At 44.8% G+C, this 15304-nt stretch overlaps 1 protein-coding gene across 1 annotated transcript in view; it reads right to left on the bottom strand.

Moving 5' to 3' along the window:
• LOC120060992 (disco-interacting protein 2 homolog B-A) overlaps positions 1-15304 on the bottom strand; it is a 66355-nt gene that overhangs the window by 17780 nt on the left and 33271 nt on the right. Inside the window, exons 3-14 of the mRNA XM_039010454.1 lie at positions 10664-10843; positions 10213-10338; positions 9288-9521; positions 8893-9039; positions 5959-5970; positions 5500-5619; positions 3265-3462; positions 1877-1968; positions 1556-1666; positions 1149-1272; positions 733-842; positions 440-542 (exon numbers count right to left, since the gene is read on the bottom strand). Coding sequence (XP_038866382.1) covers positions 440-542; positions 733-842; positions 1149-1272; positions 1556-1666; positions 1877-1968; positions 3265-3462; positions 5500-5619; positions 5959-5970; positions 8893-9039; positions 9288-9521; positions 10213-10338; positions 10664-10843 — 1557 coding nt within the window. The remainder of the gene's footprint in view (positions 1-439; positions 543-732; positions 843-1148; positions 1273-1555; positions 1667-1876; positions 1969-3264; positions 3463-5499; positions 5620-5958; positions 5971-8892; positions 9040-9287; positions 9522-10212; positions 10339-10663; positions 10844-15304) is intronic.

Below are 15304 nucleotides of genomic sequence, written 5' to 3'. Positions count from 1 at the left end.
GCTACAATAAAAGTAAACTAATTATGGACAGGGAAACACCGTGTTCCAGGAACAGTCTTGCTGCCTGCCTCTGTGGATTCCCCTCACAGGATCTAATGTTCTCTGAGACACAGAGGCTAAAGTTCCCTTTGTCTAACAGATGATGTGAGTAGAGAAGAGAGAGACAGACAGAAAGAGACAGAGAGAGTACAGGAGAAGAGGCCTCAGGCCTGATCAATTATTTAACCTGAGCGTGAGTATTCGTGGTGAAGACAAGATTAACAACATCACCCTAACCTCCTCCAAACGTTCCTGTTCCTTTAGCTTCTTCATGTTCCTCCTTGCATAATTAACAAACTCGTTTTGGGTCATCTCCGTGTATCTAGGTTACTAAGAGGGCTTGAGTAGATATATTGTCACTAAAACAATATGTGTCGGTGTGTGTTTTTCATGTACTGACCTTCACAGTAGTTGCAGGCCTGTGTCAGGGCCTGGCAGTGTGTCAACAAGGCTATCTTAGACACGGCTACTCCCATCACTGTCCCCTCTTTACTGGCCTTGTACTGGAAGAGCAGAACACACATACAATCAGTCATAGAGTTAAATTAATTCATAAAATAAATCTGCGATGCACAACATAAACAGAAAGACAAACGAGCATAATTATTATTATTTTTTGTATTTGTTTTTAAAAAATCTGTCAAATACACGCATAAATGGTCTGTATACTTCCCACAAGGACGCTGGTCTCACCTCGATGTAAGCTGTGTCTGTGTTGGCGGTGGGGATGTGGGGCTGCCAGTCTTTAGAGGGCTTGGTCAGGTACTTGGTGTCTGTCACAACCCACTTCATACGGGGCCAACCTGGGAGGCAGAACAACATCCTCATCAGTGGACACAGGACAATACTAGAAGTCAGTTTGACGACTGGACAAAGATCCACTGTGGATCAAAACCTTGGAGCTTTGAAAAAGGTGGTATTAGGACCATTTGTGTAGGCCTCGTTTCGTTCATATGGTACAATGGATGTACAGATGTACATCTACCCACAGATAAACAGTATAATGAGCAACGGGCTCCTCCTAATGTGCCTAGCTAATGAGTCCCAGAGAGAGAGAGAGAGTGAGTGGGGTGACAACTGCAGTGGAGCATTTTGTGGTGTGTGCTGACCTTTGAACTGCATGATCTCTCCCTGGGGTGTCTTGGGCAGTCCTTTGAGACAGATCTCGCTAGTCAGGGCCAGGCCCACCCCACAGCTGCCCAATAGGAAGCCAATCTGAAGACTGCCTGCGTCCTGGGATGTGAAACACAAAAATAACCATTACAAATTGACAGAAAATCTATACTGCCACTATCGGTCTGTAATGAGTCAGGTGACCACTTGGATCTAGCTATGTTGTTTGTGTTGCTATAGCTGATAAGAACTGGCCCATGTCTACTGCATAGTGACTGAAAGCTGGATTTATGCTACTCTGATTTCATTTGGTTATTTGTCAGGAACCAAATATTCCATGAGATTGAGCTACATAGCTAACTAATGATGTTACTATAAAACACTCAACATCCTTGTCCCTTACCTGTCTAGACAGTGGCACCTCTATGGGTACAGGGATGACCTCTGCTAGGAGACAGCCATAGAAGGCCACCCAGAACATAGCAGGGTCACTGTTGGGATACACCAGCGCCACCTAGGGGACATAGACACGCAGAACAGTTTCAGAAAGAGCACCGCACGTCACAACGGGAACATCTTACATTGTGCGTTGTGTCGTCTGTGCATGTGCAATGCATCTAGAAGACACGTTTCACGTTTTTGAATGAAGATCAATCAATCAAAGTGGTCAAGTGGGAAGAAGAGGAATATCCCGTCTGATTGGCTGTGTGTTCTGACCACGTACCCTATCACCAGGTCTCAGCACAGGCTCGTTCTTGGTGCCCAGTTTGTTCAACAGAGTGTAGGCCAGCTTCAGACTGCGGCTCCACAGTTTACCTGAGGGAGCGAGAGAGAGAGATACATACACCGTGGTCACAAGAGCAATTTCTTAGAGGAGACTAAAACGACTTGAGCTCTCCATAGATTGACTGAGAGGAGTGTGATCTTTGGTGTCGATGAACTACGGTAGCACGAGTCATAAACTAAAGAGGTCAGATCTGAGACACCCGCAATCCTCCTCCCACCTCGGCAGCAGCGTCCTTCAGGTCTGTGGGTTTCATGTTGCACTTATAATGACTGGGAAGCCCCCTACCATGTTGCGTGTAGAACACCCACGTTTCAGGAAATCGTTTGCGAGCTATTGATTGTTTGAAGGCCCGAATGTCTGGCGAATATCGAAACTCAAGCCAACTTGACCATGTTTTTTTTCACCAAGCTTTTCGCTTTGGATGTTTTTATCTGCTCTAATGCACACCTGTCTGGTAAGGTTGAACGCCACCTCCCGAAAAAAGCTTCTCCCAAGCAGGTGTGACACCTACTCCCGTTGCCTGCTGCACTGCTGTTTGGATCCCACCCATCGATCTGTTCCCCGTCTGCCCTGGTCTGTCTCCCCGTCTGGTACAGGTACCCCCCCCCCCCCCAACCCGCCCCCCCCCCCCTCTCTCTCTCCTGAGCGTTCGCTGGCCTCCAGCACAAACGCACATACCGCAGACTTTGGACTGATCTGAATTTTATGTAGGCTAATTAACTTGTGAAGCTTATTATATGAACTTACTCAAACGCTTTAATTAACAAGTATAGGCCTACTATTTATTTATTTTTATCTCAGACTTTTATAGCCTACTGGACTCATAGAGCTCATAGAGCTACTCTCTCAAGTTAATTTGTTGGGGTGAGTGACTCTTTGAACTTACAATGGCTAGCCCCAAGTTATTTTTATTATTTTCATGTGCTTTACGCTACTTGCCCTATGACTCCTGCGTGCTTTGTTGACTACGAACTTGCTTATTTACCCGACTGTGGGACAGTGGCCTATCTCTGAACTTTTTAACCTGTCTCTCCTCTCTGGGGAGGTTCCCATTGCTTGGAAGGCAGATCAAGCTGATCCTAACTGTTATAGGCCAATTTCTATCTTGCCCTGTTTATCAAAAGTATTGGAGGAAAAACTTGTCAATAATCAACTGACTGGCTTTCTTGAGGTCTACAGTATTCTCTCAGGTATGCAATCTGGTTTCCACTCAGGTTATGGATGTGCCACTGCAACCTTAAAGGTCCTAAATGATGTCACCACAAATTACTCCCTATATAGCAGGGAATAGGGAGCCGAGTGCCATTTAAGACGGTGAGACCAACCGTATGTCAGAGTGTAGAGGGGTTTCCCGGTAACGTCCAGGGCGGTGAGAGCAGGGCTCTTGGCCTGTGTGGCTCCCCAGCGTGCCAGGGCTGCCTGAAGGGCCGGGGGCCAGTTACTGACCACCCCCAGGGGCTCCCCCTTCACTGGGATGATCTGACGGCCCTCTGGCCTGGGGGTGTTGGGGTCCGGCTGGGGCACTACGGAGAGGGGAGGAGACAGGGATGAGGGTGAAGAGAATAATAAAGTGGGGTATAGTGAGTTAAATGTCTACTGTCTATATGTTTCTTTCAAGGAAGGGAGGAAGGAAGAATGCATTGTATTCAATGGGATGTAAGTATTGGAATGTACAGTGCCTTCAGAAAATATTCATACCCCTTGACTTTTTGTTGTTGTTGTGTTACAGCCTGAATTCAAAATGGATTACATAAAAAAAAATCCTCACCCATTTACACACAATAACACATGACAAAGTGAAAACATGTTCTTACAAATTGTTACAAATGTATTTAAAATGAAATACAGAAACAGCTCATTTACATAAATATTCACACACGGGTCAATACCTGTTAAGAGCTTTCCGCACCTGGACTGTACAACCTTTGCCCCTTATTCTTTTCAAAATTTTTCAAGCTCTGTAAAATTGGTTGTTGATCATTACTAAACAACCATTTTCAGGGCTTCTCATAGATTTTCAAGCAATTTAAGTCAAAACTAACTAGGCCACTCAGGAACATTCACTGTCTTCTTGTTAAGCAACTCCAGTGTAGATTTGAACTTGTGTTTTAGGTTATTGTCCTGCTGAAAGGTGAGTTAATCTCCCACTGTCTGGTGGAAAGCAGACGGATCCAGGTTTCCCTGTGCTCAGGATTTTGCCTATGCTTAGCTCCATTCCATTTGTATCTTGAAAAACTCCCCAGTCCTAAACAATTACAAGCATACCCATTACATGATGCAGCCACCATTTGCTTGAAAATATAGAGAGTGGTACTCAGTAATGTGTAGTATTTGCCCCAAACATAACACTTTGTATTTAGGAAAAAAAGTGAATTGCTTTGACAATTTTTTTACAGTATTACTTTAGTGCCTTAGTGTACACGGTTCCTTCTTGTCAATTAAGTTAGTATTGTGGAGTTACTACAATTTTGTTGATCCATCCTCAGTTTTCTCCAATCACAGCCATTAAACTCTGTAACTGTTTTAAAGTCACCATTGGCCTCATGGTGAAATCCCTGAGCGGTTTCCTTTCTCTCCGGCAACTGAGTTAGGAAGGACGCCTGTATCTTTGTAGTGACGGGGTGTCTTGATACACCCTCCAAAGGGTAATGAATAACTCCACCTTGCTCAAAGGGATATTCAATGTCTGCTTTTTTTAATTACCAATAGGTGCCCTTCTTTGCGAAGCATTAGAAAATCTCCCTGGTCTTTGTGGTTGAATCTGTGTTCGAAATTCACTGCTGGACTGAGGGACCTTACAGATAATTGTATGTGTGGGATACAGAGATGAGGTAGTCATTCAAAGATCTTGTTAAACACTATTATTGCACACAGAGTGAGTCCATGCAACTTAGTATGTGACTTGTTAAGCAACTGAACTCCTGAACTTACTAAGGCTTGCCATAACAAAGGCGTTGAATACTTATTGACTCAAGACACTTCAGCTTTTCATTTTTTATTAATTTGTAAAACATAATTCCACTTTGACATTATGGGGTATTGTGTGTAGGACATTGACACAACATCTCTTAATCCATTTTAAATTCAGGTTGTAACACAACAAAATTGTCTTGCTGCTTTTTGTTCTATGTTGCTCTGTCTGTATGCTATGTCTTGCTTGTTCTATGTTGCTCTGTCTGTATGCTATGTCTTGCTTGTTCTATGTTGCTCTGTCTGTATGCTATGTCTTGCTTGTTCTATGTTGCTCTGTCTGTATGCTATGTCTTACTTGTTCTATGTTGCTCTGCGTGTGCTCACTGCTCAATGATTGTCTATAGTGTAATTGTTTTTAATAACCTGCCCAGGGACTGCGGTTGAAAATTAGCCGGCTGGCTAAAACCGGCACTTTTACTGAAACGTTGATTACTGTGCACTGTCCCTGTAAAAATAAAATAAACTCGAACTCAAATGTGGAAAAGTCAAGCGGTGTGAATACTTTCTGAAGGTGCTGGAAGTATCAGAATGGAAGTATTGTATTTTATGGAACCTAAGTCTTGGAGCAGGTCCTCTGTGGTTCTTACCCTCTACGATCTCCTCGGAGTCATCCAGGAAGAACTCACTGAGCGCTTGTCTCTTGGGCCGCTTCAGAGTGTTCAGCAGCTGCTGGATCTTAGTGGAAACACGGCTGTTCACTGGTACACCTGGAGAGCACAAAGGTAGAGGCAGACAATCACAATCACAGACACGACCATAGACACAAACACACACTCTCTAATAGTCACAATCACGCACAACAACACACATACTCATAAACTCAGACATTAAATAGGCAAGCACGCACAAACGGACACAAATGCTCACAAACGGACACACACAACAGGTAGATGCAACTTTATTCTGGGTCAAAAACAGAAGGATATTTCTATCTGTGTAGATGGAGAGAGGACAAACAGACGACAGAAGAGGTGAAAAAGCAAGCTGATTGGAATTGATCCATCCATCGCCCCTCCCCGGCCCCGTCCCATTTTGATTCATATTACCTTTTCGCTTTCCTTTTTTTAATGAAAGACACGACACGTACAGCCGAAAAAGGGATCACCCCAAAAAAGAACAAAATATAGTATGTTAGCAGCATTCCCAACACAACGCCTAGAATGGGGATGAGAGTGAGTGAGATTCATTCAAAGTTATTATGTCTTGTCAGTGTGTCATTATGTCTGAATAAAAATAGATTATTAAAAAAGAGGGAGGTTGACATGAGCATGAGCACCCAAATCATCCGAATGGATTCACATAGGTACTGTCCCAAATGGCACCCTATTCCCTATATACATGTAGTGCACTACTTTGACCAGGAGGCTCTGGTTAAAAGTAGTACACTATGTAGGAAATATGGTATCATTTGGGATGCAGCCATAGCCATTTCAAACACGGTAGGGTAAACACACTGAATTGCCAGCCACATTCATGACTACTGCAAACGCAGTACAACAGTGCTAACTGACAAAGGTCAGTTAGACAAACCATCACCAGATTAAGAAACAGTGAGTGATCGCAGTGTGTGGTTGTTGTTCTACAGTGTGTGGTTGTTGCTCTACAGTGTGTGGTTGTTGCTCTACAGTGTGTGGTTGTTGCTCTACAGTGTGTGGTTGTTGTTCTACAGTGTGTGGCTGTTGCTCTACAGTGTGTGGCTGTTGCTCTACAGTGTGTGGTTGTTGTTCTACAGTGTGTGGTTGTTGCTCTACAGTGTGTTCTATAGTGTGTGGCTGTTGTATTACAGTGTGTTACACAGTGTGTGGCTGTTGTATTACAGTGTGTTCTACAGTGTGTGGTTGTTGCTCTACAGTGTGTGGTTGTTGCTCTACAGTGTGTGGTTGTTGTTCTACAGTGTGTGGTTGTTGCTCTACAGTGTGTGGTTGTTGCTCTACAGTGTGTGGTTGTTGCTCTACAGTGTGTGGTTGTTGCTCTACAGTGTGTGGTTGTTGCTCTACAGTGTGCTCTACAGTGGGTGGTTGTTGTGCTACAGTGTGTTCTATAGTGTGTGGTTGTTGTTCTACAGTGTGTGGTTGTTGTTCTACAGTGTGTGGCTGTTGCTCTACAGTGTGTGGCTGTTGTTCTACAGTGTGTTCTACAGTGTGTGGTTGTTGCTCTACAGTGTGTGGTTGTTGCTCTACAGTGTGTGGTTGTTGTTCTACAGTGTGTTCTGCAGTGTGTGGTTGTTGCTCTACAGTGTGTTCTACAGTGTGTGGTTGTTGCTCTACAGTGTGTGGTTGTTGTTCTACAGTGTGTGGTTGTTGCTCTACAGTGTGTTCTACAGTGTGTTCTACAGTGTGTGGTTGTTGCTCTACAGTGTGTGGTTGTTGTTCTACAGTGTGTGGTTGTTGCTCTACAGTGTGTGGTTGTTGCTCTACAGTGTGTGGTTGTTGTTCTACAGTGTGTGGTTGTTGCTCTACAGTGTGTGGTTGTTGCTCTACAGTGTGTGGTTGTTGCTCTACAGTGTGTGGTTGTTGCTCTACAGTGTGTTCTATAGTGTGTGGTTGTTGCTCTACAGTGTGTGGTTGTTGCTCTACAGTGTGTGGTTGTTGCTCTACAGTGTGTTCTATAGTGTGTGGTTGTTGCTCTACAGTGTGTGGTTGTTGTTCTACAGTGTGTGGTTGTTGCTCTACAGTGTGCTCTACAGTGGGTGGTTGTTGTGCTACAGTGTGTTCTATAGTGTGTGGTTGTTGTTCTACAGTGGGTTCTGCAGTGGGTGGTTGTTGTTCTACAGTGGGTTCTGCAGTGGGTGGTTGTTGTTCTACAGTGTGTGTTCTGCAGTGTGTGGTTGTTGTTCTACCGTGGGTGGTTGTTGCTCTACAGTGTGTGGTTGTTGCTCTACAGTGTGTGGTTGTTGCTCTACAGAGTGTGGTTATTGTTCTACAGTGTGCTCTACAGTGTGTGGTTGTTGCTCTACAGTGTGTGTTCTGCAGTGTGTGGTTGTTGCTCTACAGTGTGTTCTACAGTGTGTGGTTGTTGCTCTACAGTGTGTGGTTGTTGCTCTACAGTGTATGGTTGTTGTTCTACAGTGTGTGGTTGTTGCTCTACAGTGTGTTCTACAGTGTGTGGTTGTTGTTCTACAGTGTGTGGTTGTTGCTCTACAGTGTGTTCTACAGTGTGTGGTTGTTGTTCTACAGTGTGTGGTTGTTGCTCTACAGTGTGTTCTACAGTGTGTGGTTGTTGTTCTACAGTGTGTGGTTGTTGCTCTACAGTGTGTTCTATAGTGTGTGGTTGTTGTTCTACAGTGTGTGGTTGTTGTTCTACAGTGTGTGGTTGTTGTTCTACAGTGTGTGGTTGTTGCTCTACAGTGTGTTCTACAGTGTGTGGTTGTTGTTCTACAGTGTGTGGTTGTTGTTCTACAGTGTGTGGTTGTTGTTCTACAGTGTGTTCTACAGTGTGTGGTTGTTGTTCTACAGTGTGTTCTACAGTGTGTGGTTGTTGCTCTACAGTGTGTTCTACAGTGTGTGGTTGTTGTTCTACAGTGTGTTCTGCAGTGTGTGGTTGTTGTTCTACAGTGTGTTCTACAGTGTGTGGTTGTTGTTCTACAGTGTGTGGTTGTTGTTCTACAGTGTGTTCTACAGTGTGTGGTTGTTGTTCTACAGTGTGTGGTTGTTGCTCTACAGTGGGTTCTACAGTGTGTGGCTATTGTTCTACAGTGTGTGGTTGTTGTTCTACAGTGTGTGGCTATTGTTCTACAGTGTGTTCTACAGTGTGTGGTTGTTGTTCTACAGTGTGTTCTACAGTGTGTGGTTGTTGCTCTACAGTGTGTGGTTGTTGCTCTACAGTGTGTGGTTGTTGTTCTACAGTGTGTTCTGCAGTGTGTGGTTGTTGTTCTACAGTGTGTGGTTGTTGTTCTACAGTGTGTTCTGCAGTGTGTGGTTGTTGCTCTACAGTGTGTTCTACAGTGTGTTGTTGTTGCTCTACAGTGTGTGTGTGCATACCGTCAGCGGTGGTATCCAGCATGCTGGTGCGGCTCTGTCCTCGGGGCATCCCCCTGGACATAGCATTGGGGGGCAGGTCCACCCTGGAGTCCACCCTTGAACCCCTCTCAGGGGTGTAGGACGTCACATCTGGGGGGACACTGTTCTCTGGAGGAGAAGGGACAAGGAGGTTTAATACTCTAAAGTAAACTTACCTAAAGCTGTGGAGGTACGGACAATGCATGTTCATTTAGAAAGTGTCTCTGAGGGTACGAAGGGCTGTTATGTGTGTGCGTGTGCGAGTCAGTTTTACCAATGCGTGTGCGTGTAAGGAATATGGATTACGTGTGTGCAGGGTGTGTTTGTCTTACCTATGTGTGGGGTGTGTGTGATTACAGAGTGTGTGTGTGTGTTACCTATGCGTGTGCTTGCCAGTATGTCGGCCAGCGCTGAGGTGGGCTGCGGCTGCGGTTGCGTCTGAGTCTTATTTTCCCCGTGGGACAGGGTGGAGGAGGCAGAGGAGGAGGTGGAGGAGCTCTGCACTGAGCGGTTGATCCAGTAGTCTGGGCTCTGGAGACTCTGGACCAGCGCTGCACTCAGAGTCGCCTGGCGACGCAGAGAACCTTCGTCCTCAGACGCTGACGATGTGTCTGACAGGGAGACAGAACGAGATGTATTTAGTAGATGACGCGTGGTGAGCTTTGTAGCACAAAATGGCTGCCTTGGCAGCACCCCAGGTGGGTTATATACAGTGTTTGTGGACACCCAATACTCCTGCTCTTATTGGGGCAAAAGCAGTGATAACCTAACCAACCATCCCTGGTCCTGATGATGAGCTACAGGGTATGCAGGATTTTGTCCCAACCCACACCTGAATCAACTCATCAAAGGTTGTCTAGTTACTGAACATCTAGACTTTGAATATGCTGAATCAGGTGTGTTAGTGCTGGGCTGGAACTAAAGCCTGCACAGCGCGCACCCTGTATTTTCTCTCTCCGGGACCAGGGTTAGTTATTGACCACTACAGTGTACTACTCAAACATGGCAGGGTTAGTTATTGACCACTACAGTGTACTACTCAAACATGGCAGGGTTAGTTATTGACCACTACAGTGTACTACTCAAACATGGCAGGGTTAGTTATTGACCACTACAGTGTACTACTCAAACATGGCAGGGTTGGGGTCAATTCCATTTCAATTCAGAAAGTAAACCAAATTCCAATTCTAAAATCTCCTCATTGAAAAGCATTGAAGAGAATTGGAATCTCAGTGTGGAATTGAAATGGAATTGACCTCAACCCTCAAACATAGAACATAGTTTGATCTCTATGGTAGTGACCTGGAGGGGTGCAGTTGTCTACGGGTGACTGGACGAAGGCAGAGCGGCGCTTGGTGGGCATGGGCAGTGCCATTTTCTCCTCCTTGTGTTTGGCCAACGCTGCCTGTACCGCCTCCGTGTGGATGTCTGACAGAGAGGGTGGGAAAGAATGAGAACAAAACAAAACAGGGATGAGGAATGGAAAAAGTAGGTCAGTCACCGCACCAACTGTGGTCCACTAGACTCCTCTGTCACAATCAGAACCAACCACTATCCCTAAGCAAGGCAGCAGCTCCCACACATCCCACTTTCACTTAGTCTACTTCCCATGTAAATATCCTTTGCTGTGTTGTTGCTTTTAAATCTGTCATTTCCTCTGAATGTACTGTGTTTGCTGCTAAATGAATGGCCTCATTGAGGACATTAACGTTTTCGGAATCTGAATCTGTGACGTATGAATGTGTGTCTGTACCTGATCTGTAGCGGTCATCCCTTGCCCCCCCGCTGCGGTTTCTGCGGCCCCCGGAGGAAGAAGAGGGGCCAGAGGCCTCAGGACTGGCAGGGCTACGGTCCGAGCTGGCAGGGCTGGGCTCACCACTGGTAGGGCCGGAGGACGACTGCTGCTGGACGTCTGGGAGAGGCAGATCCACACCTGGACAGAGAGGAACGAGGAGATACTCAGCACCTAGCTCTAACACACACACATACTAGGGCTGGGCGATATGGCCAAAAATCTTCTTTTTTTTTTTTTTTTTTTTTACTTACGGGCGATTCACAAAATGCACTATATATACAAAAAGGTATCTGGACACCCCTTCAAATTAGTGGATTCACCTATTTCAGCCACACACATTGCTGACAGGTGTATAAAATCAAGCTCACAGCCATACAATCTCCATAGACAAACATTGGCAGTAGAATGGCCTTACTGAAGGAAGAGCTCAGTGACTTTCAATGTGGCACCGTCATAGGATGCCAACTTTCCAACAAGTCAAGTTCGTCAAATTTATGTCCTGCTAGAGCTGTCCCGGTCAACTGTAAGTTCTGTTATTGTGAAGTGGAGAGCAACAACGGCTCAGCCACAAAGTGGTAGGCAACACAAGTTCACAGAACAGGACCGCCAAGTTCTGAAGTGTGTAGTGCATAAAAATGCTCTGTCCTCGGTTGCAGCACTCACTGCCGAGTTCCAAACTGCCTCTGGAAGCAACGTCAGCACAAGAACTGATCATCGGGAGCTTCATGAAATGGGTTTCCATGGCCGAGCAGTGGCACACAAGCTTAAGATCACCATGCCCAATATCAAGCGTTGTCTGGAGTGGTGTAAAGCTCGCCGCCATTGGACTCAGTTTCTCTAAAGTGATGAATCACGCTTCACCATCTGGCAGTCTGACGGACTAATCTGGGTTTGGCGGATGCCAGGAGAACGCTATTTGCCCCAATGCATAGTGCCAACTGTAAAGTTTGGTGGAAGAATAATGGTCTAGGGCTGTTTTTCATGGTTTGGGCTAGGCCCCTTAGTTCAAGTGAAGAGAAATCTTAACACGACAGCATACAATGACATTCTAGACGATTCTGTGCTTCCAACTATGTGGCAACAGTTTGGGTAAGGCCCCTTCCTGTTTCAGCAGGACAATGGCCCCGTGCACAAAGCGAGGTTCATAAAGAAATAGTTTGTCGAGATCGGTGTGGAAGAACTTGACTGGCTTGCACAGAGCCCTGACCTTAACCCCATCGAACACCTTCGGGATTAATTGGAACGCCGACTGCGAGCCAGGCCTAATCGCCCAACATCAGTGCCCAACCCTCAATAATGCTCTTGTGGAAGCAAGTCCCCACAGTAATGTTCCAACATCTAATGGAAAGCCTTCCCAGAAGAGTGGAGGCTGTTATAGCAGCAGGTGTCCACATACTTTTGGTCATCAAATCAAGCTTTATTTATACAGCACATTTCAGACATGGAATGGAACTCAATGTGCTTTAAAAAAAAAAAAAAAAGCAAATAAAAGCTGAAACATTTACTATACAATAAACATAAGATTAAAAACTAAAGAATGACAAACTGAACTACTAAAAACCACCCTAAAGAAAATAAAAAAGTTTTAAGATCTCCCTTTAAAAATGTCCAGTTTCAGCCCCCTCAGGCAGGCTATTCCAGAGGCTGGGGGCATAATAACTAAAGGCTGCCTCTCCATGCCTCTTGGTCCTAGGCTTTGGGATAGTTAAAAGGCTAGTGCCAGAGGACCTGAGGGACCAACTGGGTGCTTAACTTAAAAGCATGTCTGACATGCATTGAGGTGCACAGTCGTGGATTGATTTTTTTAAAAACAATATAAAAATGAAATTCAAAAAAAAAAAAACTCACAGGCAGCCAGTACAGAGACCTTAAAACCGGTGTAATGTGTGCTCTCCGTGTGGTCCTGGTCAGTACCCACGCTGCAGCATTCTGTATGCTTTACAGTTGAACAATGGCTTTCTTGGGTAGAACAGACAGGAGGAGAGCATTACAGTATTCAAGCCTGCTTGTAATAAAAGCATGGATTAGTCTATCTGTATCAGCCGGAGAGAGAAACTGCCTCAGCTTGGCAATGTTCCTCGGTGTTAAAAAACATTTTTGGTTACATTCCTAATGTGCGATTCAAAGTTCAAAGTTCAGAATCTAAAATAACACCTAGCTTTTTTACCTGGTGTTTTATCTCTATTGCCCGTGAATTAAAATGTGCGGCTAGATTCTCTCTCTGTGCTTTGACTCCAACAATAAGTACGTCGGCATTGTCTTGATTTAGCTGGAGGAAGCTGTGAGCCGTCCAAGTATTTAAATCACTAACACAGTTGAATCATTTATCCGTGGAGCTAAAATCCTCTGGTGACACAGATATTGTGTATCGTCTGCGTAGCAGTGAAAATCAATGCTGTGTTTTATGATAACGCTGCCAAGGGGTAACATATATAAACTGAACAGTACCGGACCCAAAACCGAACATTGTGGAACGCCACATGTGATATGTATTTTCTCTGAGTTATGTTCACCAAGGGTGAAACAAACAATAGTACGCACGTATAAACACCATGGGACCACGCAGCCGTCCTACCGCTCAGGAAGGAGACACGTTCTGTCTCCTAGAGATGAACATACTTTGGTGCGATCAATCCCAGAACAACAGCAAAGGACCTTGTGAAGATGCTGGAGGAAACAGGTACAAAAGTATCTATATCCACAGTTAAACGAGTACTATATCGACATAACCTGAAAGGCCGCTCAGCAAGGAAGAAGCCACTGCTCCAAAACCGTCATACCTCGACTTTGTTGTCCTTAAGCCATTTTGCCACAACTTTGGAAGTATGCTTGGGGTCATTGTCCATTTGGAAGACCCATTTGCGACCAAGCTTTAACTTTCTGACTGATGTCTTGAGATGTTGCTTCAATATAGCCACATCATTTTCCTGTCTCATGATGCTATCTATTTTGTGAAGTGCACCAGTCCCTCCTGCAGCAAAGCACCTACACAACAGGATGCTGCCACCCCCGTGCTTCACGGTTGGGATGGTGTTCTTCAGCTTGCAAGCCTCCCCCTTTTTCCTCCAAACATAACGATGGTCATTTTGGCCAAACAGTTCTATTTTTGTTTCATCAGACCAGAGGATATTTCTCCAAAAAGTATGATCTTTGTCCCCATGTGCAGTTGCAAACCATAGTCTGTCTTTTTTATGGCGGTTTTGGAGCAGTGGCTTCTTCCTTGCTGAGCGGCCTTTCAGGTTATGTTGATATAGGACTCGTTTTACTGTGGATATAGATACTTTTGTACCCGTTTCCTCCAGCATCTTCACAAGGTCCTTTGTTGTTGTTCTGGGATTGATTTGCACTTTTCACACCAAAGTACGTTCATCTCTAGTCGACAGAACGTGTCTCCTTCCTGAGCGGTATGACGGCTGCGTGGTCCCATGGTGTTTATACTTGCGTACTATTGTTTGTACAGATGAACATGGTACCTTCAGGTGTTTGTAAATTGCTCCCAAGGATGAACCAGACTTGTGAAGGTCTACAATTGTTTTTCTGAGGTTTTGGCTGATTTATTTGGATTTTCCCATGATGTTAAGCAAAGAGGCACTGAGTTTGAAGGCAGGCCTTAAAATACATCCACAGGTACACCTCCAATTGACTCAAATTATGTCAATTAGCCTATCAGAAGCTTCTAAAGACATGACATAATTTTCTGGAATTTTCCAAGCTGTTTAAAGGCACAGTCAACTTAGTGTATGTAAACTTCTGACCCACAGGAATTGTGATAAGTGAAATAATCCGTCTGTAAACAATTGTTGGAAAAATGACTTGTGTCATGCACAAAGTAGATGTCCTAACCGACTTGGAAAAACTATAGTTTGTTAACAAGAAATTTGTGGAGTGGTTGAAAAACGAGATTTAATGACTCCAACCTAACTGCACGGATGCTCACTGTGGGGACGACGTTGTCGATGCACTTAATTATGAAGCCGGTGACTGAGGTGGTATACTCCTCAATGCCATCGAATGAATCCCGGAACATATTCCAGTCTGTGCTAGCAAAACAGTCCTGTAGCTTAGCATCCGCTTCATCGGACCACTTCCGAATTGAGTGTCACTGGTACTTCCTGTTTGAGTTTTTGCTTGTAAACAGGAATCAGGAGGATAGAGTTAATGTCAGATTTGCGAAATGGAGGGCGAGGGAGAGCTTTGTATGCATCTCTGTGTGTGCAGTAAAGGTGATATCGTTTTTTTCCGTAGTTGCACAGGTGACATGCTGGTAGAAATTAGGTAAGATGGATTTCATTTTTTCCTGCATTAAATCACTGGCCACTAAGAGCTTCGCTTCTGGGTGAGCATTTTCTTGTTTACCTATGGCCCTACACAGCTCGTTGAGTGCGGTCTTAGTGCAAGTAGACAGGTATGAAAAATATAGATCTCTTGTAAATAGTATGGTCTACAGTTTATCATGAGGCATTGTAACTCAGGCGAGCAGAACTTCGAGACTTACTTAATATTAGAGATTTCCCACTAGCTGTTAACAAAGAGACACATACCCCCCGCCCTTGGGTTTATGAGACGCTGCTGTTCTGTCCTGCCAATGTATAGAAAAAA

The sequence above is a fragment of the Salvelinus namaycush genome, chromosome 16, assembly GCF_016432855.1.
Source record: "Salvelinus namaycush isolate Seneca chromosome 16, SaNama_1.0, whole genome shotgun sequence".
In the NCBI taxonomy this organism is placed as follows: Eukaryota; Metazoa; Chordata; class Actinopteri; order Salmoniformes; family Salmonidae; genus Salvelinus; species Salvelinus namaycush.
Note: the sequence above shows the minus strand (reverse complement) of the source record. Positions and strands in the feature narration are given on the sequence as shown.